We start from the raw sequence: 26,145 nt of genomic DNA on the forward strand, positions 1-26,145 counted from the left end.
AATGCATGGCAGCATAACTGGTTGAGTTCCAGGTAAAAGGACTCAGAGAAAACAGGGTTGAATTATAATATCAGGCAGGATGATGAATCTTTGTTTTTGTTTCTGGTTTTTTCTTTCTTTCATACAAGCGATATTGGAGAGGAGTAAATCAAACCTAAAACTTCATATACATGATAAATGCTCTTAACCACTTAAGCTACAAGCTTGCAGGATGACGAGTCTTTGTTAGTTTTTCACTATTCAAAAACATAATTATAAAAAAAATAGATTGGAATTTAAGAGGTGGTGTAGGATATGCGTTGTGTGTTCTAGTTTTGTACACTTGTGGATGGTGGTGGGATTTTATAAATTATAATGGAAGGAGTGGGTTACAATAATTTTAATGAGCTACATAGCTACATATATATGATATTATTATTTGTATATTTAAAGTGCACATTCGTGCAATTATAGATCTTGTGTATGTCGTTAACGTATGATTAAAAACTGCTCAACTCAATGATTTGGATTCTTTAATCTCTTATGATTTATAATCTATGTTGTTTAATGCTAAATTAACAAGAGAATAAGAAGGGATGTGAGATGTGGGATTGATGGGCTAAAAGCTGTAAGCATGCAGGGAAAAGATCAGCTTTATCTTACAATCGTAAAAACTGATAATATATATAAGATTCATTCACCACACAGAGCATGCTTTGTTAGGTCTTCTGCATCCAGACAAAATCCTTATGTCTTCACCACCCTTTTCCAATGTCTTCCTACAACTCATGCGTATACCACCATGATCATATGTTTGGTTTCTTCGGTAAAAAATGAAAAAAAATGAAACACAGGGATCAACTAACCATCAAGTCATCAACCCTTACAAGTACCAGAAACCATAACAAAATGTCACCGTCACAGTAGAAGCTAAGTGTTTTATCTTGAAGGGCGCCCAAAAAAAAAGAAAAGAAGGGAAAAGAAAGTTTCCAGCTATGCTCTTAAAAGATTTTTATTAGGCACTGAGATTTACAGGGTAGTAGTAGGGGACCAAAGACAGATGGGCAAGTACCAGATTTTGGTGGTATCCATCTGTGTATTCTCTCTCCATAATTGAGTTTGTGATTATCCCAATCCCCTTCCTTCATGGCTCCTCCTGCAGATGTACTCCCACTTAGCCCCACTTGGTCTAAAACCCGTACTCATTATAGGTCATAGACCACGACCCTTAGATTCCCTTCAAAACCTGGACCCTTAGTCATAAGTAAATTTCAGGACTTGCTATTAACTTTTACTGGATCTTTGCTCCTTCGTCTTTTTTCAGTTTTTTTTATTTATTTATAAATACAAGCGATAGTCTAAATACTCTAAATTAATGTACTCGATTCAAACTTACTCAATGCCCTAACCAACCGGCCCTAACCCAAGCCTGCGGATCTTTGGTCTTCGCTTTGCAATAAAAAAGGCATTATAGGAGCTCCAGGTAAAATGGCCAAACTAGCTAGTTGAACCCAATTCTACTAGTTCAGGTAAAATGGGATTCAAAGTATGTAAGGCTGACAGTGATTCTTCTACTTCTTCAAGTCAAAGCATGAACAGGACCATGTTCAACTGACACTCAATTGGGTAAATGGGTTTTTCTAGATCCATCAAACTATGCTATCACTTTCATGTAACAGTTGTTTAGATAGTTCAAAAAAATCCTAGTCTCAGCTCCACATTCAAGTTTGCTCATTATATACAGCGATGCTAAAGCAAAGCAATATGGAGTTAAAAGGGAAAACCCTGCTTAAGTTAGGAATTTTCCCAAAGATTGCAGCTTTGGGAAGATATGGATTTAAAAGAATCAGCTACTAGTCTACTCCATCCCCAACAATTTCTACTGTTTATGGAAAATGACTGTGCTGGTCAAGGATAGAGATAGAAAAGATCAAATATATTATTCATTCAATATTTTTTTGAAGGTTTGAGAAAGTTGTTGAGGCATGAACCCTTTCACTGAAAAGTAGTAAAGACCAAAAAAATGACAAAGGGAATTAAGACTCTCTTCCACCTACACGATAAATGTACTATTTCTAAGTGAGATGAAAAGGAAGGCCACTTTGCACTTCTCTCTCATTTCTGGAATGAAATAGGCTAAAGATCAACTACCTCTCAAACCAAAATCTGCAAAATTTCCTATATTGGGTGATCTGGTATTTTCAGAACAATACCAATTTCGGTGGCTCAGGTCTGTGCTAATTTAACTAATGAATTAAGACATAGAACTTCCAATCAACTCTAGGAATGAAAAATGAAGCAAACCAACACAACACATTACTAGTCTAGCAACAGAAACACAGAGCAAATTTAAGAGAGTAAGCAAAAAGTTTGAGCTTCAAGAGCTCAACTCAAACATGAAAACAGAGCTGCTACAACAACATAAGCAACTAAATGATGAAATAAAAGCTAAACAAAGTTAAAGCCGAGAGATCGAAAAAACCCGAAAATGCACTCAGATTTCTTCTTCCCAAGGCGCACGCCATTGAATCAAAGCGACCGGAAAATCTTCTCTGTGGCCATGTCTGAATTGGCACCAACAGCTTACTCATTTTATCTCCCTGTGGAAGGTAGAGATGAGTCTGAGCCCTGCAATAACAAACCAACCCAACAAGTAGGCAATGTGTAAATTGATCCAAAACAAGCAAAACAGGAGATTGCAGAACAAAATTTATTAAAGGTAGCACCTTTGAAGAGAAGTTCAGTCTTCTTTTTTGTTTGTTTCAATGGCGAGAATTGGAGGAAGCAGAGGACGGCTTGTCGGAGATGCCGTCGTGTTCCTCCTCGCCGTGAATTCGTGCCGGGATGTGGAAGCCGGAGAATCCGCCTCCTGAGGCGAATACCATGTTGGAAATGGAAGACGAAGACTGATGATGATGATGAATGGATGGCGAGATTTGATGATGATGATGATGGTCATGAGAAATCGATTGTTGGTTTTGTTGGTCCATCATCCAAGCACGAACTGAAGGCGAATTACTGGACTGAAGGGGTCCCCTCTGAGAAGAAAAGAAGTGGCTTTGGCCAAACAGCGATGGCTGCAGAGAACTAGTACTCTGTTGCGTTGGGAGCAGCGAGTTGAATACAAACCCAGCTGATGATGACGATCCACCACCATTACCAGTATCTCCACCACCAGCACTATTCCAAGCTACCATTCTCTGAAATCTGTTCATCTCGGCTTGCTGCTGCTGGTGATGATGCTCTGTCCATCCATCAAACCCAAGTGGGTTTTGTTGCTGTGTTCCTGAGAAGAGTGTTTGCTCATTTTGATGGGTTTGAGCCTGGTGGTGCTGAGCTTGAGCTTGTTGATGCTGCAGAAGAATTGGGTCTTGGAAAGAATGCAGAGAAAGGCGTAGATCTTGGCTCTGGCTACTTGTTCTGGACAGTAAATCTGGTGGGTAGTTCTGAAACTGTAACGTCGACGATGGAGCCTCGGCTGCACCTGCAGAAGCACCCATTGGGAAGAAGGACTTGATAGTGTCTGCAATGGCGTCCGAGTCCAGCGATGGTGGGAGTAAAGTCGAGTTGGTAAGTGGGTTTTGATTTTGAACAATTTGCTCTGAAACTCCACTCCCCACCATTGTTGCTCTTCGATTAGCAGAACCAATTGCGTCCACCGCCGCAAAGCAGTGGAAGCCAGTGGTTGTTGGGTTCTGGGTCTCCATGGCTGTAACCGCCGTAGACGGTGTTGTGGTCGAAACTGAATGTGGGTTCCATGAGGGAAGCTCGTCGAGCTCGTCTATGGCGGCTTTGGCCTTCTTGATGAGCCAATCGACGGCCTTGCTGGGCCGGTCGTAGCCGAGGCGGTCCTGGACGTCGTAGAATTGAATGGCGGTGTGAGCAGCGAGCCGGACGCGGCGGTCTCGTGGGCCTTTTGCAGTGCAGACCTTGCTGTGCCGGTCTTTTCGACCCGTGGACCGGACAATGTGGCTGCCTCGAACCACCTCCACGATGTCGGCGCTGAGTCCCGAAGACGGCCTTATCCCCAGCCTGGACGACGTCGTTGCTTGGGGGTGGTGGTGGTGGTGGGTGTCGCCCATTTTTGATCTTGCATATTCGATGCTCTGTTCCCCCAAAGTTGAAGAAGAAGAAGTGAAGAAGTTGCGTTTCTTTGGGGCTTCTTGTTGTTGGGCTTGAAGCTCTGCTGCCTCTGTGGATCTTGTGTCTAACAATAAGCCACCAAAGAAATGCTGGTGGTGTTGTTGCTGTTGGTCTGCTTGTTGGAGATAAGGATGTTGCTGAAAGTTGAAAGCTTGATGATTTTGGTGATCTTCTTCTTCTTCTTCTTGGCCTTGTTGTTGATGGGTAAAATTGATAATTGGGTTTTGGTTTTGATGCAGAGGAAGGTGGAGATAATGGTGGTGATGGTTCCTTTGAGGATCCAGAGTCAGGCCCTTGTGATTTTCTTCTTCCAGCTTTTAATGGAACAGTACTTGTTCTGCTTCTTCTTCTACCACTATTGCTACTTTTACTATTTGGGCTTCTGCTACTACAACACTTTTTTTTGCTAGTGGGTTCTGATCTCCTGTTCTTGTTGTTGATGCTGTTGTTGCTTGTGCTGCCACCTCTTCTCTGAAAGCTGCTTCTTTTGCTGCTGCTTCTGCTTCTGCTTCTGCTGCTGCCTCTCCCAAAAGCCTCTGCCATTCAATGTTTTCAGTTCCATATCACATAACACACAACACCCCACCACCACCACCACCAATTTCCAAAAGGGTCCCCTAATTAAAACCCAAAGCAGACCAAAGAGAAAGGCTAAACCAGCTCTCTTGCCAGCCTAACCCATCTCTCTCTCTCTCTTTTTCTCTCTCTTTCCTCTATGCTAGTCTAACTTTTGGTTTTTGTGCCTCTTTAATTATACACTGCTTCTTCTGCTCTATATGTGGACTTACCAAACTGGTTTATAGGGGTTAACAATACCCAGCTGCGCAGGCAACAAAGCCCACACACCCAAATCCCAATTTTCCCAATTCCAGAGAGAGAGAGAGAGAGAGAGAGTAAAAATTGGGAAATAAAGGGAGAGAAGAGAGAAAACCCTACTTTTTATTGGGCTATGGAAGGGAGTTGATGATGCCAGTGGTAAGGGTGGCAGTGTTTGGTCAGAAAGAGGATTAAAGATCTCTGTGATCTCATCATTGCGTCTGCTGTGGTTTCCTCTCTTTCTACTATCTAAACTTTGACACTACACAAAATACCCTCCAAATCCAAACCCTTTTTTCTATTTTCAATCGAATTCTTCTAACTTGAACTTCTTTTTCCAGTTTAACCTTCTTCTCTCACCTCTTTTTCTCTCTCCCCCACAGTTGTTTTAAATTCAGGTTTTTACTTGCTGGACACAAGTTACGACCTTTGGTTTTAGCTCAAGGCACTGTCTGCGGAGGGATGCTTTCTTTGGTAGATTAGATTAGATCATTTATATGCCACCACCACCACCACGCCTTTTGAAAGCGACCCTCTTCCACCTTTTTATGTCCTCTCTCTCCTCTCTCTCTTCTCTCTCTCTTCCATTTTGAAAGGAAAGTTAAGCAACAACGTCATCTTTCTCTATTTTTCCCTGTTCCTCTTTCTTTTGCTACGCTTCAGTGTCCTTCTTCCAGACCACTTTTTTCTTTGTTCTGGTTTACTGCTTACTTTACATGACATTTTTGGGACCTGTCTTTTTCTTTCTTCTTTTTACTAATTGTACTTTTTTAACAATTTAATGTATCGTGTTTGTCAGATGGAAAGAACTTAATATTTTTAGCAAAGAATCCACAAGTGTAGTTATTTGGAGCAATTTTCTTTTCTTTTATTCGAGTAGCATTCATATAGTGTGTGTGAATTTAGTATATTATCTCTTATCTCAACATAAAAGGTCCTTTAAAAAAACCTTAATGTTTTAAAATGGCATGCATGCAAATGAATGCAGCTTGTTAAAGTTGAATATGAAATGAGTTGTAAACTAAAATGTCTTATACTTAAGGTTTGTAATTTTGTTAGGGACTCGGAAACTCTAGTCCTTCAAAAATACCCTAGAAATAAGTATAAATTAAAATTTTAAAAACTACACCTTTGATAGTATTAGTAGCGCCGAAGATGTGTGGCTCGATACAGGTTATGAATCGTCCACAATCTCATTTAAGATAAATACCATAATAATTTACAGTTTAAAAGTAAGCCGTCCAGTACCAAGATTTTTCTAAATTAAAACCTCACAACTAAAGGTTTATCTATAAATGCACATAAGATTTGATGCTCTGTGAGAGTTTTCTTAATTTTTATCTGCACTAATGCGAGAGTGACAATTCGAATTTGGCTCCCTGATCTTCATACGGCTTTCAACTTTAAGAATCATTTACTAGTTTACCAAATGATATAAAATCCTACCCACTTATCGAAGGGCCATAAAAAGAAAAGAAAAAGAAGTCCTGTATCCTTGTTCGAGTGACCACCAACCCTAATCAATGTCATTAAAACCCTAGACATTCCTCTCATCTTGCTCTCCATTGTTCAAACCTGTCTTAAAACTGGCTTTTCAAATATTGATTTGCTGCAAATATCCATCTAGTAAGCAAAATGAGATGAATGACCTTAGTGAACTTTTACAATTAATAAGGCCATGATAACACGAATTAAAAATATTTTTTTAAGGTAGGAGGGAAGCAGTATCATTTTCTTCCCTTCGTAAAAACCCTACTATATGTCCATAGACCAACAAAAAGATACATGCGATCCTAATACAAAACTGTTTGTTGCTTGCTTCCCTAAGCCTGGCATTAGGGAGAGTTGTTATTGACATTTTAGAAAAGTCATTATACACTATTTCATGTCAATTCAAGAAATGAACGGGCAAACTAAAAGGGTGTGGAATGAAAATTTTGGAGTACGAATAGCAACTCTCTAATGGGATCCAGATTCTCTGCATTCACCTATGAAAACTTCCCTAAATGTCTGAAGGCATAAACCTTACATGGCAAGTTGGCAACACTTGGAGGTGTAAAAGATGACACCCTAAATGGGGAGAGAATTTGGTGTCACAAGTTCGATGTCACTTATTTTTATGTCACTGCTCATTTGATTAGTTAAATAATGAGTAGGATAGAGAAAAGAGTACATTAGATCCGTGCCAGAAAAGCTTTCCTTAAATGGAGCATCGGCAACTAAACTGCTCCCTCACAAATATTTGTTGGGAATCCAATTGTATGTTTACATGCACATCACGTAAGACCTATGGTGTTTTTTCCCCTTATATTTGATTTCGAAATTACGTTTCAAATCTTGGAGAGAAGAAAAGGGAAAGATATATTCTTGTTTGGGACAGCTGTCAGTCGGGTCTTCTTTCTCCAATTTGGTTGAATGTCTGGTTCAATCATGAATGCTCCCCTCCTTTTCATATTTTCTTTTTTCTAAAATAGGCTATCCACCATATATTCATAATAATTAATATTTGTATTTTTATCTCGTATTAATTAGGACACCAACTATTATAAATAACTCATTTGTATTTTTATCTTGTAACGATTAGACGTCATCGTATCTTAATTTTAATGTTAGAGTATGAAACTCATGTAGTTGCTAATTTGAGGCTTAATATAATATCTAATATGGTCGGTCATACATTTATGAATATTTTTATTTTATTTTATATAAGCGATATTCTAAGAATGAAAATTTAAACACAAGGCTTCGATGCAAGGATATAAATCCACGTGTAGTAACCATGCCATAATATACAAAGAAAAATACTTTCCTCCTTTCCCTGTAAGCGTGAACTTACATTCATGATTCGTAAAAAGAATCGCAGAAGAGAGGCAAACAATATCAATATACAAATAAGAGAATATGAAACTCACCGGGGTCAATTGACCCTACAAACAGACAACATACGAAATTGACATTGATGGGTCATTAGCCAAGTCCCATCGCTCTAATAAACGAATATACTTATACTTAAACTATGAGATTTATTTTGTGTTATGGTGGAAATATTGATATTTTAATTAGCACCAACCACTATCAACTATGAGTCAAGGATACTATTAGCCCGAATTTGTAATTTGTAAATCTCACATCGCAGTCTTGCATGCTTCAATCTTTGTTTGCTTGCTGTGTTAGGTGCTAATTATGTAATTAAGATAATCCAAAGGGCACATTAGTGTAATGACAAAGAATATATGATACAAGGAATTTAGAACACGTCTCATTTAAATTCTTAAATATTTTTTAAATATATATATAGTACTTCATCATTCATTTTATTTTAAGATTACTTCATCCATGATTCAATTCAAGTCATTATCTTAGCTTTAAATTTTTCTGTCGGAAATTATTTGGCTTGGCAATATCCTCTTTCCGGGGCCATTACACGAATTTTTGTACAACATTCAGAGGTTTCCTGCATCACCAAAAGTTGGCTAACACCTCAATAATTTTATTTTCGGTACAAACCAAAAAAACAAATACTAAAAAACGAAAACCACGTTATTCAGCATTTTTGTGGGGTAAGAATTACATTTTAAATTACAAACATAGGCCAAATTATAAATAATATCACATTGTTCTTTTGTATTAGCACCTTAGTCTCCATACCCTTCTGTCAAAAAATTATACTTTTTTATTATAAAGAAATTCTAGGATTGCATTTATAATTAAGCTAAAAAAGCCACTAATCATAAATGGCCATTACAATAATGGAGTGCTCCTCTACTAACAATCAAGCAAGATTAAAGAAATTATGGCATAGACATCCCAACTAAGATTGCAAACTCAGAATAGGAGAAGGGAGAAAGAACAGTGGCTTCCTCCCCCCTCAAAGTGAAAACGGTTCTAAGAGTGTTTTTTGTAAGAGAGGGGGTTAAAAAAAAAAAATTGCCAACAGTTAGGAAGAGGAGTAGAGAAACTCACATGCACTGGTATTATGGCGGTTCGAACTTGAGAACCACTTAAAAGCACACCAGGACCAATTCAACTGACACCCATTAATTAATATGAATTTACATATATCAAAAGCGATAGTTACCCTACAACAAATGACTCGACAACCTAGTCCGTTAGACTAAATCAATGTCTGAATTTCTGATAGAGCAGCCTCAAAATCAAGCAACTTGTCAAAAGGTACCTGTGCCCCTTGCAACTTGTCAAGCTTAGAAGATTGAGCCTATCAATTGTTGCTAGCTAGCTCTCGATCAATCTAACAAGGTGCTGCCAACGCACGAAAATTGGTATGGCAAAATGGTGCACAAATTATATGTTGGAGAATGCGTTTTGAACAACTTTTTTCTTCTTCTGCCATCTTTGAAGAAAACAAAACCTCAAAAGATGGGATCAATTTGAAGTGCTCGAAAGTTTTAAGGTTTCCCACAATGATATTTTTTTCTATTTTTCTGGATATATATAAAAAAATTGGGTTTTGAAATAAAGCTGGAAAAGCTACAAAATACTATACTTTGGAAAGAAGATCTTCTTTTCCTACATAAAAACAAGAAGCTAGGAAACAGAATTAGAACCCTACCATGGAATTACAAGTACTCATACTTAATTGCTGAGCATGCAAGCCTTTGGAAGTTGCTAATGATATGGAAATGTTTCTTGTACATGTGTGGTTGGATGTATTAATAAATATAATTGTTAAAGATATAAAATTTTGTATATGGATGTAACTATTGTGCTCATCATTCATCTAGTATAAGTTTTTGGGGTTCATTTATATATATATATAGGTCTCTCCACACATTGGGTTTCATCTCAAAGCCAACTTCACAATCATTTTGGCTTCCTTGGTCATTTAAGTTTGTTGATCACATTTCAATTTCTATTTTTTTTTTATGCAAACGATATTGAAGAATGAAAGTTTTGAAAACAGAATCTCATGCAAAGCGATAATTGCTCTTAACCGTTTGAGCTACAAATTCCTTGTATTTTGATCTCAAATTTATATTAAAAGATTAGTTACTCTATTCACAATACTCTATTTAGACCACGTGAATTTTTAGCGTTTTATCAATCCAACGCTCTTCTTAAAAATAATTTGACACAAAATATTTAATTTAACTCATATGAATATTGTGCTTCATTTATAAAAACAAAAATTAATTCTTTCTATAACTTGCTTGAATTCTCTAGAAAGTTGTTAAAAACGAATGTGCTGGAACAGTGGGGAAAACGCAAGAGACAAGAACCCTTTTGATGGTTAGGGATCAAGAGAAGAAAAAGAAATTATACATATCAATCTTTGAAGTATAAATTAAATCTCGTGGAACTTAGCCCCCCAAAAAAAAAAGCTATGGAAAATTGGGAAGAAAAAAGCTAGACCGTAGAAATCTCATAGAAAATTAGAAATTAATTATTTTATTGGTCAGGGAAGCCAAAACAAAAAAATAAATACATTGTTTCTATTTCAGTAGACATCTCATGGAACTTAGCAAGAAAATATAATAAAAAAGAAGGAAAAAAGAAAGAGCATAGATCTCATGGAGAATTGGAAAGAATGTGCAGCTACAGTACTGAATAAAATGCAAGAGAAGACAGTATCCCTGGGATTTTGAAGATTATAAATATTTAATTTATTGGTCAGGTATGTCGAGAAACAAAAAGAAAAAATCATTTTAGGTCAACCCAATAGTTTTGAACTTTGGAGATTTGGGACATTGTTTGCATAAATTGATCCTGAACCTGTTAATTATAAGCTTGGGGTATGACTTGGTTCGGTTTAGGGTTCAAACCCCACCAAACTAATATAAAATATTAACTCGGATTGGTTCGGGCGGTAAACTAATAGTGAGATAAAAAAATTAATCTATTTAGTGACCGGTTTGATTCAATTATTTCTCTTCATACACAATTACCAAGTTTTCTATATTTTCTTATACTTTATTATTTTTATGATTTTTGAAAACATGAAGTTTTGAGGGAAACTCCGGTATTAAATGATTGATATCATTATATATGATAAAAGATAATAGTAAATGGTCATAAACAATGAGAAAATTCAAAATATCAATATAATAATAATAAATTAATACAAGTTGATTCAATTTAGGCGGTTTCCAAATAGATCAATCGAACCGAACCAAATTAATTGTAGATTGGTTTGGTTAGTCCAAGATTACATTTTCTTAAATGTTAAAAATCGAACCAAACAACTTGGATTGATTTGATTTGATCGTTTGAATGGTTTCATACCCACAACTACTACTAAGTGAAGAAATTGTCATATATATTAGAGCAAGTATTACATATTCTATTATAATACTCAAAGCAAGTATTACATGTTCTATTATTTGCACATGTGATTCAATAGCACAAGCTGAGTTTAAGCGCTTAGGACGATTCGCAGAATTGGAACTCCGATCAAATTTAGCAGATATATGTAATTTAAGATTAATCGCTTATAAATTTATAATTTAGTGGATTGTGAAAGCATCATCTCTCATCTAGACAAAAATGTTGTCTGATGAATTGATTGTTTGTATCATATCAGCAGCATATGATCATATAGAACCTAGAATCTTCTCTTTTTTGGTACAAGAAGAAGACTTGATGAGAGGAGGAGGACCATTTGTGAGTTATCCTTTACACGTGTGGGCGTGTTGAAAAGGTTAGGAGTGGGTTTTGTTGTGTCGCTTATTCGGCGCCCTATCTTTTTCAGGCAGAGACAAGAGAGGGAGAAAATAAACTAATATTATTTCTGGGTTACTGTTAACACTGCTCCATAGTTTTCCAACCACTTTACAGTTGGTCTAGTTTTTGTTGTACATGTATATATTTTTTCATTATTTTATTTTCATATCGGGAAACGAATGTTTTTATTAAATCAAACAATAATCATTTGATAGAATTTACAGGACACGTGGAATTTCTCTTCACGTGTGGGTGTTGATTGTGTGGGGTCATGGACATGGGTCCTAGGGTACCCAAAGTAAAGGGCTTTTGGGCATGTGAGGTAAGGCCCACTGGAAATGATTGGTAAAATTTAACTTGAGGTTACTATTTATTACTCATGAAGCATTTTTCATTTTGGAATATAATTTTTTATTTATATTTATACAAGTGACATCAGGAAAGGAGAAATTCGAATACATAATCTCGGGATGCATGTGTAATTGCTTTTAACAACCCTTCATTTGGAACCTGATATTTCAAGTGGACTGATACATGCACTGTGAAACAAGTTTCTTACATTATCGTACACACGAGATAAAAAAGAGGAATTATTTGATTCATTTTCTCGATAGGCAATTTGACTGGGGAAGTCATTTTCGAAGCCGACAATTGGCCGGAAATGTCAATGTGTTCAGATTAATTTACAGGTGGTTTCCTAATGTAAGCATGGCTCAATGCCCTTGTGTTCAAGTTACAATGACAATTATAGTTAGGACCCAACTAGTTGTTAGCCTTTTGCGGTTAAGCATTTCAACGGTAATTGACAACCACAATGTTGATCACGTTTAAATGATGTGGATGGTGCAATCAATGCAGTCTTTTTCCACCATTAATGTGTCCATTGGCCTAAGGTGCACAAGATATCTTTAACCCCCCCAAAAAAAAATCAAAAAAAGAAAGAAAGAAAATCTCTCTAAAAGACAAGACGTAGTGCCTGTTTGACATTGCTTATTTTGGGTAATAAGTGATTTTTTAACATTTTTGGGAAGCCCAGTCCGTTTGGTAAACTATGAGAAAATCACTTATTATTAAAAATTGATGTGAGAGAAAACTATAAGGGAAATCAGCTAATGAGATGCTTTCATTTTCTGATTATGCAGGAATCAGTTTCGAAGAGGTGATGGGTTTAATGATTATGCTACAATCTTTTTTTGATTATGCGGGAATCAGTACCAATAACACTTTTAACAAAAAGTTTACCAAACGCCAAACTGTTTGATCTCACAGTTGATTTCTATCACAGCAAATCTGACAGCGATTATTTTCATAGCACAACAATGCCAAACTGGCCCGTATCAATAATTTGCCAATAACATATGATTGTAAATCTGTTTTAAGGGTTTAGAACAAACATTCTTCAAGACAAAAACTTTTGTATTCGTTGATTTGTCATAGGCTAAGATACGAATCGATTATAAGTACATCGATAAGATACGCAACTTGAAGAGTACTACAAAATCTTATCTATTTAGGTCAGTGTTAGAATACATTATTTTGTACTAAAATGAAATAGCTAGGGTCCATGTATACTTGTTGATTTCAGAGAGTGAGAAAGAGAGATATGGTGGGTGAGTTTGAAAGCACGCCTAGATTGACTGCTTCTTTTTGGACATGGTGCCAATTCTTTTTCCATACGAAATGGCATCTTGAATTTGCTTGGATAGTTTTTCTTTTCTCTCATTTTGTTTTGTTGCTCATGCATTGCTAAGAACTCGATTCCTTTTCCACTAGAAATCAAAGTTACTTTTAATTGACGGTGAAAGATAGAAATTTCCCCCTTTTTAAATGCGTGTGTCTACTAAGAATTTGACAATTGAGAAAAGAGATCAATGCTTCTTGAGCAAGAAAACTTTAGCTTATTATTAAAGTTTGGAGAAAAAGACTTTCCTTATTAGGTTTCAAATGTGTATTTGTGATAGTTAATTGTCTTGGAAATAAATGGAAATGCACTAACAAAAAGTTAGGGACAAATTGACTTGGAGGGTCGATCTTTAATCTTCTTTCGATCAAAGTATTCTTGTGAAAAGTTTAATTTTCTTCTTTCAACTATACAAGTGGATGATTCTTGATCGTTGAGTAACGTACATGCATTAAAACATATCAATTAAGGGCAAACAAGCATCCAGGTTTGCCTTCTGATAAAATCAAAGCTAGCTGTTTATAATCATTTTGAACACTTTCCAATGGGGGCAACAATGCAACAACGCACTTGTCTCTATCAATTTATGTCTGGTATCTTCTCAACCAAACAGAGCATCACACTTATTAAAGAAAATTGGAAAAGTTCAAATGAACTTTCAATGTCATGCTTTATTCTAAGCCAAAATCCAAGGCATGATATGAATCTTAACTCAAGATATTGACTTGGAAACAAAGAGTTATATTTCCTTTGGACCCACTTAAAAACAGCTCTCAACTTACCCATCAATCATCATCTCCTTAGAGAATTTAACTAGTGGTGATTGAGAGTCCAGGAACTCTTGCAACAGTCAAACACAAGGGAAATGATATAAAACTGTTTACCCTCTTCAATTTTTTGTCAAAGAAAATGAGTGAGAATATGTTTCAAGGGAAAGAAATCCATTAATTTGGTTAAGAGTTGTATAACAAATGAGCTAAGTGGGTTGTTGGGTAAGGACAAGAAGTAAAAGGGCTCTCATCTAAGGGCCAATCAAGGAGAGAAAGGCCCAGTCCAATATTTGGAGCTTCTTTCTCAGGGCCATTGTAATTGGGTCTAAACTCCCTCTTATCTTCGCTCATTTCCTTTTGAATATATATGGCTCAATTTAATAATAACTCTGCACTTGATCGGACAGCTGTTAATGACCCCCTCCGCACTTGATCTAACAACTCAACTTGCGACGCATTTTTCTCGTTAGCAGTTAAAATTTAGTATTTTTATTTTATGATTATTGCCTATAAGATAACACCTGCTGCCCTGTAAAATTTTTAAGAATGCTCATTTGGCCACATAAAAAGAAGCAGGAGGGTGAGAGAGAACTATATATAAGTCATCAGACTTATGCTATCTTGTTAATTTCTGCGGACTTGGAGTTCCTTATAGAAAGGAAGTAATGACAAACCCAAAGATCATTTATACGAGATTTTGAAAACAATCATCAGAATAATTTACATATGCAGCGATTTCATGAACTAATCTTGTTATCATATTCTTCAGTGACAACTCAAAAAATAAAATTATGAATTTAGGACTTCGATTTGGTGCCGGTCTGTTCTCGAAAGGTAAGGTAGGAAGGTCTCTCCGCCCATGAAGGGTTGTAAAACTTGTGGTATGTCCACACCATCTTCCCCCTGGTAGTTCTCAAGAATGCAGCACAAGGTTCTCTGAGTCGCTGTAAGAGTGGAGTTCAGTAAGTGGACATGTTCCTTTGTCTGCTCATTGCTCTGCAAGAGGCACAAAAACACAGCAGGGTTAATATAGAAAAATGCAGCTTACTGCAATTGCCCTCCGTGTAGTAGGTCCAATTTGGAATTCAACTGTTTTGAAGCTTCTCGAACTTCAACTTCTTTCTCCGCCACCAACCTCTTATTTTCCTCAGCGTCTTTAATAACCTCAGTTGCATCGTCACCCGCCTTTTATCCCAGAAAATTTTAATACTCAGTTACATGAATAACAAACTGGGATTACAAAAAAGAAACATAGAATCCCGAAGAAAACAAATTCAGTCAAACTGCTTTTGATGGAACTAATAATAGAATCTGGTTTTTTGGAATTATAGAAACATTTATTTTTAGCTAAACAACATATTTTCAGAAAACTATCCCGTAGCCAAATTTTTTTTTGAAAATTTTGAAAAATAAAAAAATAAATAAAATTAAGAGATAGATGAAATACTGACAATCTTGAGCTGAGCAACTCGCTTGTTGATCTTGTTGAACTCTGAAGATTATCGAGAGAGAGAGAGAGAGAGAGAGAGAGAAATTAAGCTAACGCCATTTTTTGTTGAGCTGAATGACCTTGTCGAAGATCTCTAGGCCTTTGAAATGACGACGTTGAGAATCGCGGATGCAAGCAAACCCTAGCGAAAACACTACCTTTAGGCCCATTTGGTTTATGGGAAAGGAAGCTTGGGGATGAGAAATCAATTGATTTCCCATGTTTGGTAAGTCCAATCATGAGAAATGGTTGCCTGGCACATGGGAAAGTAGGGGGGAAAGTGAAGCTCTTCTCTAAACTTGGGTTTTGTTCTCTCTCCTCATGAGAAAGTTTGAGAAAATGAGCCAACATTAAATGCACATTTTTCATGACCATTTTGTCCCCATTAACAATTTAGAATTACAATATATCATTAAATGTATTCTTTTTTTATTTGATTTAATATGGGTATGATTGAAAAATTATACAAACTTTGTTTTCCATTCATATTCAAAATAAACATGGGAAAGGAAAGAAAGTGATATCTCCCGGTTACTTTTCTAACATTACCAAACGTGAGAAATGAATCTTTCATTTCCCATGCATTGGAAAATGACATGGGAAGTGATTTTCCCACAAATCTGTTCCGTGAACCAAATGGGGCTTTAGGGTTTTGGCCGACTTCAATTTCTAAGAAGAGAGAGAGAGTAGAGAAAATATAGCACCTATTTTTGTTTTAAAATGATTTATTAGCACCTCTACTTATAGAGTTAGAATTATGTAGATAGGCCTTGTTTGTTGCTCAAAAGATCTCTTGTTTTATAAGGCTTGTCCAATGTTTGGTGGCAGACTGAGAAGCTTGATAAGAAAATAGTATTATCCTGCATTTGATTTATGCTTGAACTGAGATTAGGAGTTTTTTTAAAAGTGATATAATATTTCAATTGTCAATTATATTTTTATAATTCTACGGACAAAAAATTAGTAACCCTGCCGCCCAAGCAATCAACCTTGCTGCCCAAGCAATCGAGTTAGTATTAATATATATATATATATATATATATATACACACATATACAAGTTGCAGCTCTAGACATTCATAACTAAGCCCAATGGAGCCGATAGCCATTACACCATGATAGCCCAGTTACAAAACATCTGCTTAAACAATATTGGCTCAGGCCCAACCCTTTCTTTTTGTTTGTTTCTGTGATTCACCATTTGAAAATGTGGAATTTATTTTATTTCTTTTATCAACCAAAAACATGTTACGCTTTGAAACGCAATCGATTGTGGCTGAGAATCTGCATATTCCCCCATGACCCCTTATAGATATCAGAAAAGAATAAAGGCATAAAATTTGGCACATCCAATCCAACCTTTAACAACTGAGATACCTCCTCAATCTCTCTCTCCGTTATCTAAATTCATATGCAAAAAGAAAAAAGAAAAAACAGTTTTACTCTTCCCTCCAAAACAGATGCTCAGTAATTGTTTTCATCTGCTTCACCCACAACCTCTAACCCAACTCCATATTTTAGCTTTACCTCCAAAATTCCAATGCAAGACCCAAGCTTTTTCCCATAAATCCCCGCCGAACACATATTTTCCTCACTTTCTCACCAAAATCCCTTCTGGGTACCCAAGATTTTTTCTGGGCTCTCTGTGTTCTTCAAGTCCATCATCATGTTCTGCTTCACCGGACGAGGAAGATTTTGAGGTGGAATTGGGCCGCCTTTTGGCCCTTTTGCCAGAAGAAATGCGGCAGAAAGTTGGCGAGCACCCGGAGCTTCACCAATTGATTGAAGTGGTTATGGACTTGGGTCGAAAGCCCTTGGCTCGGTTTCCCTCTGGGGACTTTGTGTTGTCGGAGCTTCCTATTACGGTTCAGGATCTTGAGCATGCTACTTCTCAGGTGAACTATTTTTTCCCACTGACTGTTTGAGAAATTGACTTGGATTGTGATACAAGTTTAGTGTGTGGTGGTAGTTTTAGGTTGATGGTTTTGTGTGGATATTAATCATGGTTGTTGAATTTCATGAGTTTTTGTTGCTGGGTCAGCTATGCAAAACATGACTGATTTGCGTTTTGGGTTTTGGGTTTAGGTTATGGAAAATGCTTTTCGTCTTGTTGCAAGCAGGTTATATATATAGACTAAAACAGTAGGAGGTTATAGATGTACTTTAGCTTTGATTGCATTGTGAAAGGACTATCATTGAGCGTAATTAACTAGTTGTTTCTTCATCGGACTTTTGTGTAAATGATTTATTACCCAGTGTTAGTAATGGCCTAGTGGGATTTTGAGTTAGGAGGGAGACAGAAGAGGTTTATCTGCAGTATGAGTTATCTATTCATTTATGCTCCATTTTCATGTTGGGACACATTTTTCTTCTTAACAGTTCAAATTTAGTATTTCTATTTTATGATTATTGCCTATAAGATAATCTCCCCTGTAAATTTTGAAGATTGCTCCTTTGGTCACGTACAAAGAAACAGGAGGGTGAGAGAGAACTATAAGCCATCAGACTTGTGCCTTCTTGTTAATTTTTGCGGATTTGGAGTTCCTTGTAAAAGGAAGAATGACAAACCCAAAGATCATTTATATGAAGTTTGCATGTAAAAATTCGTTAGTTTTTCATTGGGGGATAAATAAGACCCATGCAGTGCAGGATGGGCGATATAACAATTGTCATTATAGTGCAATGTTGTACATTTGTCCTGAACTTGTATGACTGTGAAAGAGAGAGGCTTGATATCACAGGATACAAAAAATGGTTTTAACCATTCGCGTAGACTAGATTTAGGGTATAAAAGGACTTTTTGGGCCGAAATTGTGCATGGAAATGATAAATGAGGTAGAGGTCAAAAGTCGAAATATCTAATTAGGAATTGAGTTAGTCTAGAGTCTAGTCATGTTCTTAAGCGAATAGCAAAGTGTGTTGTGAAGCAATAAAATTTGTTCTATATGGGAGCTTTTGAAAACTAGTTATCTTTTGCACCCACTAAAGACTTAGCCCTTTTTTTATTTTATATTTTATATGTTTTATATATTAAAAGGTCTGAAAGTCGGCTAGTTTTCAAAATTTTCCTACCCCATCCTCACCCTCCCTTACTAGCTTAGCCAAAGCTCAAGGGTACCACCACCCATTTTGTTCTAGAGTTTTTTTAAATTTATTTATAAAATTGATTATATAACAGAGTACCATATTTGGCACTAACTATCTGGATGCTGTAGGTTGGTGATTTTGCCATCGACAATCGGGCAGGAATTAGCAGGACATTACACCGCATTAGTGCCATTAGGAATAGAAAAGGTGCCATCATAGGTCTAACTTGCCGTGTTGGTAGGGCAATATGTGGCAGTGCTAGTTTGCTGCGAGATTTGGTTCAAGATGGTGGTTCTTTGTTACTCATTGGGCCTCCAGGTGTAGGAAAAACAACAATCATCAGGTTAGTCTTGCCTTTTCTCTCTGTTTGACTTGAACGCACCCTGCTGCAATATCTAAGTAAAAGTAGAATGCAGGAAATATAGAAGTTGCAATGCAGTTTACACAAGATCTGGCAGATAGTATACTTACTAAGGAATTAGAATTTTCAAAGTTATGCACCCTGTTGTACTGATATGTTTTCCAGTCAGGAATATCTTGAATTATCTTTACATTTATCATGAGTATCAATTAAATCCTAATCCAACTTTTTTGCAGTTCTTCTCTCTGGTTATATCATATGATTTCATAGGGAAAGTAATACAGGCCTTGTGGTCAAGTCGTCTTCACTGATAATATAGTTTGCCAGGAGGGATTCATCCTTCGGTGGTACAAAATTATATGCTCCGACAACAGCCCTGAAATATACCCAACCAAATATTTGGTTTTGGGGTATATTGTTGCTAATATACTTTTGGCAAAATTGTAGTTATTGTGCAATCTTAGAACATGCAGGTTTTGGATGCTTTTTCATGAGTCTATCAATCTGATCGCCATGATATTCTAACTTGCAGGGAAATAGCTCGAATGCTTGCAAATGATTATGAGAAACGTGTCATGATTGTTGACACCTCAAATGAGATTGGTGGGGATGGCGATATACCTCATTCAGGAATAGGCAATGCTCGGCGAATGCAAGTCCCTGTCTCTGATTTGCAACATAAGGCATGATTGAAAAGTGTATTATATCAGTTATTTTGTTAAATAGTGTCACTATCCTGTTACTTGTATTGACAAGATAAGGGTGAATTTTCATTAATTAGAGTTTTCTCTGATGGATGTCAAGTGTGTAAGCCAATGAAAATTTTAAACTATATTCATGAAGAATGCATACAGAGTAAGGACTTACCAACTAGCTGTTGGTCTAGTGGTATTTCTCTCCACTTTGTTGGAAGATGACCATGGTTCAAATCCTCCCTCCCCCAGATAAAAAGAAAAGTCTTTTGTTTCCCCCTTAAGCTCATATAGAGTAAGGACTATTTTTTTCTGCGGTATGCTGTGCTATTTAATCTGCAGGATCTTTTCTCATCACATTTTTGTGGCAATGCTACCTTAATTCCCAGAAAATACCTTTCACAATGTCATTCTCCTTTCTTATTCCTCTATTTCCTTCTCTTTTTGTCTCTGTATATCTCTGCGTGTGTGTGTGTGTGTGTGTGTGTGTGTGTGTGTGTGTGTGTGCATCTGTGCCTGGAGATGGGCTTAATCCAATATCTACAAATACCTAAATCGCTTTGGACAGATAGAACTTAGAACAAAATGCATCAACTTGGAAATATTTAAAATGAAAGAGTACAGATGGTAACTGTCATTTTATACACATTTAAATATTTAGCAGCATGTTACAATGCAAGTGTTTCCATCATTAAATGATTCTCATTCTCATATCTCTCATTTTATTCAGGTCTTGATAGAGGCTGTTGAAAATCATATGCCACAAGTTATTGTAATTGATGAAATTGGCACTAAACTTGAAGCAATGGCTGCAAGCACAATTGCGCAACGTGGAATTCAGCTTGTTGCCACCGCTCACGGTGTAACTATCGAGAATTTGATAATGAATCCTTCATTAGAGATGCTTGTTGGAGGAATACAGGTCAGTTGGCCATAGTAAAAAATGATATTGCAATTTACCGCATAAAGTACATTCAATAACGTTGGCATGGCATCATCGCATATTTATACCGACTGTATATTCTTGCATTAAACTTAGTACGTTTAGTTTCATTGTTAAATAATAATTAGTTCTTTCTTTCTTTTTAATATGTTTATGTTCTCCCTTCTCTTTGGTGTTTCATTTTTTCTTGCTGAGCTTGACAATCAAGTGTTGGTCTTTGGGTTGTGCTAAAGTAGTGATGGCAGTGCATCGATCTCTTTCTGCTAATTCTTATAATTTTCTCTTTGACTTTTATTTATTTTAATTATAATGGTTGTATGAGTTCAAGTTATTTCTGTTCAGTTACATCATTCCAATCATTTTTTAGAGTGTGACACTAGGGGATGAAGAGGCCAGCCGGAGGGGGGTTCAGAAGACAGTGCAAGAAAGGAAAGGACCTGCAACCTTTAGTTGTGGGGTGGAGATAATTTCAAAGGATGAGTTGAGAGTTCATCGTAGCTTAGAAACAACAGTGGATACTATCCTCTCAGGTATGCTTCTTTGGAAGCGTAATTTCTTTTCTCTTTCATTTTCCTTTCCCATAAATTATGAATTAAATCTGAAAATCATGTTATGCTGGTGAAGGTCGTTTCCCAAATTTTGAAGTTCGTAAAATTCACTCTCGGGGATCAGAAGTAACTACTGAAAGGGAAAATTTTCTTTACAGTTCCTTAGATGAAGAGGACGAATATGTTATTGAAGATGCTCCAAATATGGCTGATAAAGGATTTGGCCATATTGATTTCACTCCTGTGGTCTCTCCCAATATGCAAGAGGATTCTAGGGGTGAAAGGATACAACTTCGCTTGTTTGTTTATGGGGTAAGACATCACTACCTTGAAAATTAGAGAGAGAGAGAGGACAATGTGAAAATTGCTACCTCTGTAACAGTTCACAACCAATTAGAACTAGAAACTGTTAAGGGTCTTCATTCTTCCTGCTTCCCATCACCCTTGTTACAGATGGGGGCAACTATTGAACGAAGAATCTTTTGTGACAAGCTTGCTATCATACCTGTGCTTCCTAGTGACTAATAGTAATATCTAATATAAGAAAAATCAGAGAAGATTATAAATCCTATAGGATATTGACAACATTTTATCTTCCAATCACAGGTGCCATGTTCTCACCTATGTTTCATTAGTTAAAGGAAATGACAAGTTAAATATCAGAGTAGCATATTCTTATCTTCCACGCCCCACTGCAGCGAATACACAACTGCAGCTTTTCTTTTGAACTCCTGGCTATGGCTTAGCGGTCAGTAAATCAGGGTTTAGCCTCTTACTGAATGACATTTCATAAAAGCTATATTTGCTATACCTCATAGCTTTTTGGTCAATAAAAAAAGGCATGTAAATTCTGGGGTTAATACTCATCTTATCCTGGTTAACTGAAATTAAAGCATTGTTCAGTCCAAAAAGAAGAATAAAAATGAAATAAAATAGATTCAAAACATAGAAGCTGGAGTGTGATTACGTAAGTTATTTTCAAGCATAATACTTACAAATGAGCAGTTATTTTAGATCTTAGAAGCCAGCGTGATACAAGGGATTAAACAGTTGAAGATGGATGAAGCTGCTGTCCAGTTCATAGATGATATCAGCAAGGCAGATGCACTACTTGCCTTGCAATCCAAGCTCAAGAAGAATCCCCGAATTCAAGCAGTTGCTAAATCTTATGGAATACCCATTTATGCGACTAAGGTAATCAAAATCGCACTAGCTTTGCTAGTTTTAAAAGTAATTTTTGTTGTTGTTATGGTTTCACCATTGGTTTCTCTTTTTCTTCCAGTCAAGCTCGTTGGTGGAAATAAGAAAGGCAGTTCGGGCATTAATGAGTGATCATAGAGATGGTTTGAAGGATTATGGGTCGATAGACAATATGAAGTCATCTGAGAAGATTGATGCTTTAGAGGTGATTATGAACCTTCTCCCCCCACATACATTTTCTTTAAAAATTTGTGATTGGATTGCTTCAAGTGGGCAAGAATTGACTATGCTATCTTCAGCACAAGCCAATCCAGACAGTTAAAAGCTGAAGCCCAAATCTGATAATAACTTGGCAGCAATCTGTGCTTTAGTTTACAAATAATTGGTTGAGGGATTTCTCTGGAACATTGAGTCTAATCAAAGTTTAGTTCATTAACTTTGCATGCAATACAACTCCATAAAATAGTTATTCATCTTACAGGAGGCAAGAATAGCCGTTGAGCAGGTTGTAATTCCAAAAGGGGAACCTGTGGAACTTCTTCCAAGGGCATCTCACATTATATCTGCTCAGATTGACCTTATTCGAAAATACCAACTAGAAGCAGAAAGAACTGGTAAGGAGCCGGATGTGCGCCTCCGTATCCTTCCATTTCATACTACAACGACAGAAGAGAATCATACTAGCAAAATAATTGATGCTGATAGTGGATTTGATGACTTTCTCAGTACCAATGGTACGAATGGTTCGCCCTCCAATGTGGACAGATTACCATTACTTCCAGAATAGTTATTAGGATGTTGCCATAGAACTTTGTTACATTTTAATGCTAAAATTCATGACGCTACCTGCGAGCTCGGGGTAAGGGTGTCTGTGTGTGCACTGTGCCAGTCTGATCTTGTACCAATTGCCAAATATCTTCTCTCATGTCAAATATGTAATGTTACATTTTAACTACCTTGTTGATGACACACAGAGAAAGATGAAGATGACAATTGATCATCTATGTAATGATATGATAATTTTAAGTAAAATGCTGCATGATCTTGATTTCTGTTTTATAGATTTCTTCTGTTAAATGTGATAAGTTTCAGGTACTAATTTGCAGAGAAATATGTCATTCTTTTGTAGGGATGTTTGTAGAAATGTCACATGAACTTATACATCAGTTTCAATTTGTCACCTTAAAGAAAAATTTAAGCAAAATGTCACCTTAAGTTTTCAAAATTCATGATTTGTCACCTGATTTAAACATCATCCAATTTTCCATCCATTTTGAAGGGTATATTAGTCTTTCCAAGCAAGAGGGTTTACATAGGCTTTATATTTAAATCATGGTCATAAATATCGGAGGTATCGGAAGTATCGGAAGTCAAAAAACACGGAAATATCGCAGGAAATATCGGGATATTATCGGTATCGGAAAAAATTGAATAAAAACCATGGAAATTGTAAGAAAAACTTGGAAATTTTTATTGAAATTTTGTAGGATGTTTATTTAGTCAATTATCTATTAGTTTATCACAAAAAATTGGAAGGAAATGCATTGCATGATGGATTTAATTGATTTAAGTTGATTATATAGCGAGCTGGCAAACACCGTAAGTATAGAAATATGTAGTAATTAATGAAAGAAGATTAAACACACCATAATCATTTATATATAATGAATTACTACAATATTTTACACTTTATACATTGCATGGTAAGATACATGAGTGACTTAGTACCACATAGAGTTCCTATGAGGTTCAAAATTTTCACTATCTTCATCATCTCTATGTGTAGAGTAAGTATATTTTGAAGAGTAGTCATCAAATGATAAATCCCCAAAATAGTTTTCCATGTAATTGTTAACATGCCACCCATATGGATCCGAGATTGGTTGACGTTGTCCATAAGCAAAATCATTTGAAGATTGAGTCTCGGATTCTTTCCATGTGTCACTTGATTCCATCCCAACAGGAATGGGATATGAAGGGTAGGGAAATGGTTGGTTATGAGTATAACCATAGTTACTACTTCCTACTCCAACAGAGTCCGAAGTTATAGATAACGAGTCATCTTCTTGACTTGACAATGTCCCCTTGCCTCTTTCTCTACGAGTATAGTTCTTCCCTATGGCACCAATTCCTGGTCCTGCCCGCCTACTGCCATGGTAGGGTAAGTAAAAGCAGGTGAGTGGTTGAATGGTAGGGTAAGTAATGTAAGTTGAAAAAACGTTGGTGAGTTTTATATTTTATCCATTTTGTAAACCAAGCCAGGAATCCAAAGCTAAGTTTTATATTTTATCCATTTTGTAAAAGCATGTGAGCATTCTGTCGGCTAGACATGCTTTGTTTATTAGCTCAATGAGCTACTTTTGTATTACTCTAGGAGACATGCTTTCCGTAGAGTGCCCAAATCAGTTCAATGAGCTACTTCAGTTCTCTACATTTTTTGAGTTTCATATCGGGATATTATCGGGATATTATCGATAATATCTCGATATATTGACCAAATCATTCATAAAAGTGTTGAAAATATCTTTCCGATATTATCGGGATAATATCGGGATAATATCGATATATTGACGATAACTATATGGTTAGTTGTTAAAATATCGGACCCCCAAAAATCAGATATTATTGGGATAATATCGGGGATATTATCGATATTTAAGACCATGATTTAAATTATATAAAAAAGAGGGTTTACATATTGGAAAGACTAAAATACCCTTAAAAATGGATGGAAAATTGGATGATGTTAAAGTCAGGTGACAAATCATAGATTTTGAAAACTTAAGGTGACATTTTGCTTAAATTTTTCTTTAAGGTGACAAATTAAAACTGATGTATAAGTTCAGGTGACATTTCTACAAAAATCCCTTCTTTTGTATTCTTTCCATGAGTTTCTATTTTGCAGATGATCCCAACTTCAAGAGAAACACTTGCATAAAACGGGGATAATGGAGGTGATAACATTTCTAAATTTCTAGGCAGTGCTGGAAAAGCAGCCGTCCACTAGCTTAATCCTATTCAGCTCCACAACCTTGTTCTTTTCAACAACCCATCCCCATATAAATTATAAATTCAAGCCAAGATGATGAAAACAGTTGTTTTCTTATTATTTGACCTCCAAACGATTTGTTGTTTGAAAGGCTGTGCCAATAACTATAATATAAAAATAAAGTAAACTGACTTTTATAGCCAAAAAAGTGAAATTTATAACTTTACAAAAGGGTAGTGCCTTTTAGTCCTAGAACGCATTAAAAGATTACATAAAAGTTAGGGATACTATTGATAATGCTAAGCATATAGATTCATATAAATGAAGAGCTTCAGCTGCTAGTGCTAAGTCTATAAGAAAGTCGATACTGGCTAGACATAGAAACAAATAATAAGCAATAAAATAGACGGATCATCACGCAATTACCAACATTTGTTATGCAGAGCCACCTCCAAATGGCATCAACTTATCGTCATTCATCATTAATGAACTTGTTAATTTTATCCTAATTATCCAATAAACATTTTGTACTTTCTCACGTCTCTATGCGTGGAAGAATCGGTTGGTGAGAGCTCTTGGACATGGTATTATGGTTTCCACGTTGTCACGAACGTTGATGACTTGAATGTGGTTAACCATAACATGCATGTTAAATGTATATTTCGAACAAGCAAGAGAAGGTTTAATTTGAAGAATTGAAAGGGGTTGTAGAGATGATCGGTCAGTAATGACCTAAAAGAAAGAGATGATTGGTCAGTGTTTCACCCGGA

General features: G+C 36.3%; 2 protein-coding genes across 2 annotated transcripts; one reads left to right on the plus strand and one right to left on the minus strand.

The window, feature by feature from the left end:
• Positions 1-2,266: 2,266 nt before the first annotated feature.
• Positions 2,267-5,419, minus strand: TCP4 (TCP family transcription factor 4). Its single transcript, XM_021976128.2, has 2 exons — positions 2,706-5,419; positions 2,267-2,607 (listed from the first exon to the last, which is right to left on the minus strand). Exon 1 carries the CDS (start codon positions 4,059-4,061, stop codon positions 2,742-2,744), a length of 1,320 nt encoding a protein of 439 aa, XP_021831820.2. The 5' UTR covers positions 4,062-5,419; the 3' UTR covers positions 2,267-2,607; positions 2,706-2,741.
• Positions 5,420-16,821: 11,402 nt separating this feature from the next.
• LOC110771789 (P-loop containing nucleoside triphosphate hydrolases superfamily protein) lies at positions 16,822-23,445 on the plus strand. Its single transcript, XM_021976140.2, has 9 exons — positions 16,822-17,450; positions 18,771-18,985; positions 19,536-19,686; positions 20,426-20,617; positions 21,006-21,168; positions 21,263-21,498; positions 22,201-22,380; positions 22,469-22,591; positions 22,868-23,445. The coding sequence occupies exons 1-9, from the start codon at positions 17,016-17,018 to the stop codon at positions 23,171-23,173; spliced, it is 2,001 nt and encodes a 666-aa protein (XP_021831832.2). The 5' UTR covers positions 16,822-17,015; the 3' UTR covers positions 23,174-23,445.
• Positions 23,446-26,145: the final 2,700 nt, after the last annotated feature.

Source organism: Prunus avium, chromosome 4 (genome assembly GCF_965620075.1).
Source record: "Prunus avium chromosome 4, drPruAviu1.hap1.1, whole genome shotgun sequence".
In the NCBI taxonomy this organism is placed as follows: domain Eukaryota; kingdom Viridiplantae; phylum Streptophyta; class Magnoliopsida; order Rosales; family Rosaceae; genus Prunus; species Prunus avium.

Coding starts and splice junctions, on each gene's coding strand:
- TCP4 (XM_021976128.2), bottom strand. CDS start 4,061: ATGGGCGACACCCACCACCACCACCACCCCCAAGCAACGACGTCGTCC.
- LOC110771789 (XM_021976140.2), top strand. CDS start 17,016: ATGCTCAGTAATTGTTTTCATCTGCTTCACCCACAACCTCTAACCCAA. Junction 20,618..21,005: donor TGCTTGTTGGAGGAATACAG/GTCAGTTGGCCA, acceptor ATCATTTTTTAG/AGTGTGACACTAGGGGATGA. Junction 21,169..21,262: donor AGTGGATACTATCCTCTCAG/GTATGCTTCTTT, acceptor ATGCTGGTGAAG/GTCGTTTCCCAAATTTTGAA.